The 4,262-nt window shown below is 34.6% G+C and overlaps 1 protein-coding gene across 10 annotated transcripts in view; it reads left to right on the top strand.

Moving 5' to 3' along the window:
• Positions 1-4,262, top strand: part of UTRN (utrophin) — a 446,938-nt gene that overhangs the window by 424,796 nt on the left and 17,880 nt on the right. For all 10 annotated transcript variants that reach the window (XM_025049288.1, XM_015592099.1, XM_015592098.1 and 7 more), the window contains 3 exons: positions 926-964; positions 1,192-1,257; positions 2,338-2,403. In XM_025049288.1, coding sequence (XP_024905056.1) covers positions 926-964; positions 1,192-1,257; positions 2,338-2,403 — 171 coding nt within the window. The remainder of the gene's footprint in view (positions 1-925; positions 965-1,191; positions 1,258-2,337; positions 2,404-4,262) is intronic.

Here is a 4,262-nt window from a genome sequence, read left to right as displayed (position 1 = left end):
CTCCAAACAAAAAGGTTAAGGTTTGAGCTAGCTTTTATTAGTATCAGTTGTTTTCAAAAAATATTTCATGGAGACATGGGGATTTCTAGGCAGTGTTGTGATTGTGGAAGGTACCCTCAGGGCCAGGAATAATACTGAATGATTAAGCTCCAGACCCAAACCCTGGTTCAAGCAGAATGAATTTATCAGTTTCATAGATAGAACTTGTGGATAAAATTTTGTTTGAAGAAAATGTATCATGATCAAGAAAAGTTGCTTTCAGTTTTATTAATAATGTGGAAATTTTGGTCAGGAGAGATATCTAGGTTGCATCTTTTTTTTTGATGTTTATCTATAAGGTTGAGATCCGTATGCCTAGACTGTAGTGTTTACATTTAAAGAATGTATAATCCCGTTTCATTGAATGAAAGTAAGGATTTGGATAAAGAATCAAAAAAGTCTCATTTTATTGCAACTTTGCCATTAAGACATAATATAGCCTTTGATATTTAACTTTACCTTTCTGAGCAGGTTTACCTTTCTTCTCTAGGAAAAAACAAAAATATGATTGCATCTCCCCTTAGTATATTATGGAATATTATCTTTAATTTTTTTCCCATAATTTTGAACTCTTTTGGAGCATTCTGTTTCTTTTTTCAATAAGACTATTTCAAAATGTGTTTACTGTCCTGCAACAAATAATCTTGTAACATCTGTGAAAAGGCCTCTGCAGGCATTTGAATATCAGCATCTTCTCAAGAATAAACAGTGATTTCTGTTACTTTTGATTTCCCCATGGTAGACCTCAGTGCAACCTAAGATAGCAGAGAAAGACAATTGAGAATGGTCCCCCAGCATCACCCACCCCGCCGCAACCTCGACTGCTTTTGTCTTGACTTACAATAAAGTGTTCTGTGACTTTTGTTTCCCTCTCCCCTCTCTGCAGTCCTATCACACTCATCAGTATGTGGCCAGAGCACTATGAGTGAGTATTTATAGCTCCATATGCAGAAGAGGCTGTTCTGATCGGTTTTATTAGCATGGGGATAATTACTAAACTCTTGTACTAAAATAATAATCTTTCTCCCGGGGAACAATCCTAGCAGTTTCTTTGCATGGCAAATTCATTATTTAACTAAGCTAACATTTTTAATAGGAACGTCTATCAATATGTGGGTATAAAACTGTTTGTTTGTTTGTTTTCCCTTATAGCCCTTCACAGTCTCCTCAGCTGTTTCATGACGATACCCATTCAAGAATAGAACAGTATGCCACACGGTAAGAAGCTCTGATAGGAGCCCTCAGCTGCCCTGCCATTAATCCAATACCATTAATTTGCCTTGACTGAAGGGATGCCATTTTGCAGGAGTCGTGATTCCATTATATTTGGAATCTGGGCTCTCTCATCTTTCCATGTCATAATTTGCACTTTATCAAACACCTGCTACACATTCTATAAAGAGTGTAAAGAGTAACTAAATAGCATGTGATTAGTGAGCTCATGAGAATCCAAACAGGATGTAGGCAGTATAATCCTGTTTCATTGAATGAAAGTAAGGATTGAAAGTGTTCTTAGGAGATGATGCACATATGAGTTACAATATGTACAATATGTAATTTGTAATTAAATGTATGCCAATGTTTTATTACAGGCGTTTAATTTAGAGTCCCCCCAAAATATAGAGTATAATGCTGGTCTTGATGTTACATAGAAACTTTCAGAAAAGAAGTGTATATTAGGTGTCTGTGGTGCTAGTAACTAGCTGTGCTTAAAAAGGTTAGTTCAAGCATCATAAAAATAGTAACATTTGAGCTGGGTCTTCGCCAAATAGAGCTTCTGAGAAAATGCAGGCTTGGACTAATGGAAGAACATACTCAAAAGCATTGAGCTAGGAAAGAACATGGCTTGTTTGAAGAACTACAGGTAGGGAGAAGGTCAAGGATGAGCTGTGGAGGGACAGAGCTCAAGAATGATAATGAAGGGCTCACTTGCTAAGGACTTGGGTTATGTCGTCATGTAATAGGGAGTCATGGAGAGTATTTAAACATGAGAGGAACATAGATGTTTGTGTGAGAATGAAGACCGACACGAGGGTCTGGGAAATCTATTAGGAGGCAAGGTTAATTAGGAGGCAGTATAACATGGTGTAAGATAAAGGCCCACAGACCTTAAGGCAGTGGTGATAGAAATGTAACTCAACATTCAATATTGTTTTAATGTCACAATTTTGTTAGGTGATTTGGACCTTTCTGTATCTTGTGAGAATTATTACAGTTTAAGGATGACTGAGGATGAGCATCCAGTTGACTGTGCCTCATGTGGCCGCATTATGTAACCTCCTTATTTCCATCTTTCAGACTGGCCCAGATGGAAAGGACTAATGGGTCTTTCCTCACTGATAGCAGCTCGACCACAGGAAGTGTGTAAGTAAATCATGAATTTGGTGGTGCCTGGGAAGGCTAGGTTTTTATTACAGCTATCAGGGATAACTTTCACTGATTGTGGCTCTGGATTTTGATCCAAACCAAAATTGATAGGCGTGGTTGCAAAAATGCCTACATAGATTTTATGCTTTTGAAGCCATGGCAGTATAAACTGGATATGTTTATTTAATTTCTATAAGTTAATGAAAAAAATCCTGCATTTGGCATCTAATCTGCTTCAGGAAAATCAGATTGTTTTATTTATAAATACAGTATAGATGTTCACTCCATTTGTCTGATATTTCTTGTTAATTTAACAAATGTAATTCATAGTCTATTTGCCCTTCTGTAAAATCCTTTTCCTTCTGCTCCATAATCCCTGCCATTTAATGTCTATGACCCACACATACTTGGATGTGTACCATCCACACCTCACTGAATAGTGTTAACTCTTCTGCCAATATTGGATTTTATTAGCAACTAAGAAAAACCTAATTGACTTTAGAAAACTTTTTAAAAACCTTTCTAGGCAGATATTTTATCTAACGTTGTTGTGTGTCACCTTGCTTTTGGAATTTTTTCTTCCCCCACCCCACCTTGAAATTAACCTTTTAAATTCGGAATAATGTCTAAAAGATTTCAGTAGTGTCAAGGTTACTTGACTTACTGAGGTGTTCATTGTGGTTTGGATCTAGTGGGAATCTGTAAGGTTGCCAGGAAACTTGTAGGACATGGTACTTAGGTGTTTTATGCTAAAAAGGACAATGGAGAGAACCAACTTGAAATACCTTAGGTACTCTAATATAGGATGTCTCCTTATCAATATTTTTAAAATAGTTTTATTAACCTTATCAATAAATATTCTCAGGCGATATATTAATTTTCAATTTCAAAGATTAGCATGTTAATACTTTACAATAATATAGTAGTGATTTATACATTATTATTCATGTACCGTTACTGTGGAACAATTCCCAAATCAAGATAATAGCATATTAGTGATGCTTGGTTCATATTTAACCTACTTCTGTACATTTCATATAAAGTAGTTAAATATATTGACTATCTGCTGACTCAGCATAATTTCCACCAAGGTCAACAATAGTTAAAAAAATTAAATTTCAAAATAATAATTGAAACTAAAGTAATTAAAACCAAATTTAAATTCTTTAAAATGTGTTTGTCATGCCTCATAAACAGTAAAGCTAATGCTCAAATTTAGTATATCCTATCTTTAAATGAAAATAAACACTTTATTTTTAAATTGAGTACTAATATATGAAAAAAAAAATGACCAGATACAGCTGAATACAATTCAATATACTATCTATAGATGTATTAACTCATTCATCCATCCAACCAATATTTATTATATACTTACTGTGAAATGATGTGTGCTGGAGCCAATTGTGGGAGCCGGTTGTTAAACTTTCAAGAAGTATTAAACTGTATTCTAAACAGAACCATTATTAAAAATTAGCTTATGTACACTTAAATAGATTAGATTAAAATAAAAACAAAGATAATACTCAAAATTCATCATGCTGTAATTTACTTCATTTTATTATTATATATGTTCTTGAGTAGCTTACTATACTTGTCAGGTGCTGTAACAACTGTGTATCTTTTCCCAATTCCGCATTCAGTGAAGTCATTGGCTTAAATTGGCCATGATGAATGTATTTAAACCATAAAAATTGAAAATGCCACAAGTCAAGCCTTTTTACTTCTCTTTTAGAGAACTTGCTTTTAAACATTTACCTAGAGCACCACTGCCATGCACCCAATACTGTAAAGGTCTACAGATATAGATAGGATCTTCGTGAATCTCACAGGCTAGAAGAGAGATATAAGTACTC

The sequence above is a fragment of the Pteropus alecto genome, unplaced genomic scaffold (assembly GCF_000325575.1).
Source record: "Pteropus alecto unplaced genomic scaffold, ASM32557v1 scaffold185, whole genome shotgun sequence".
NCBI lineage: Eukaryota > Metazoa > Chordata > Mammalia > Chiroptera > Pteropodidae > Pteropus > Pteropus alecto.
The sequence above is the reverse complement of the archived record's forward strand: the minus strand, read 5'-3'. Positions and strand labels throughout refer to the sequence as shown.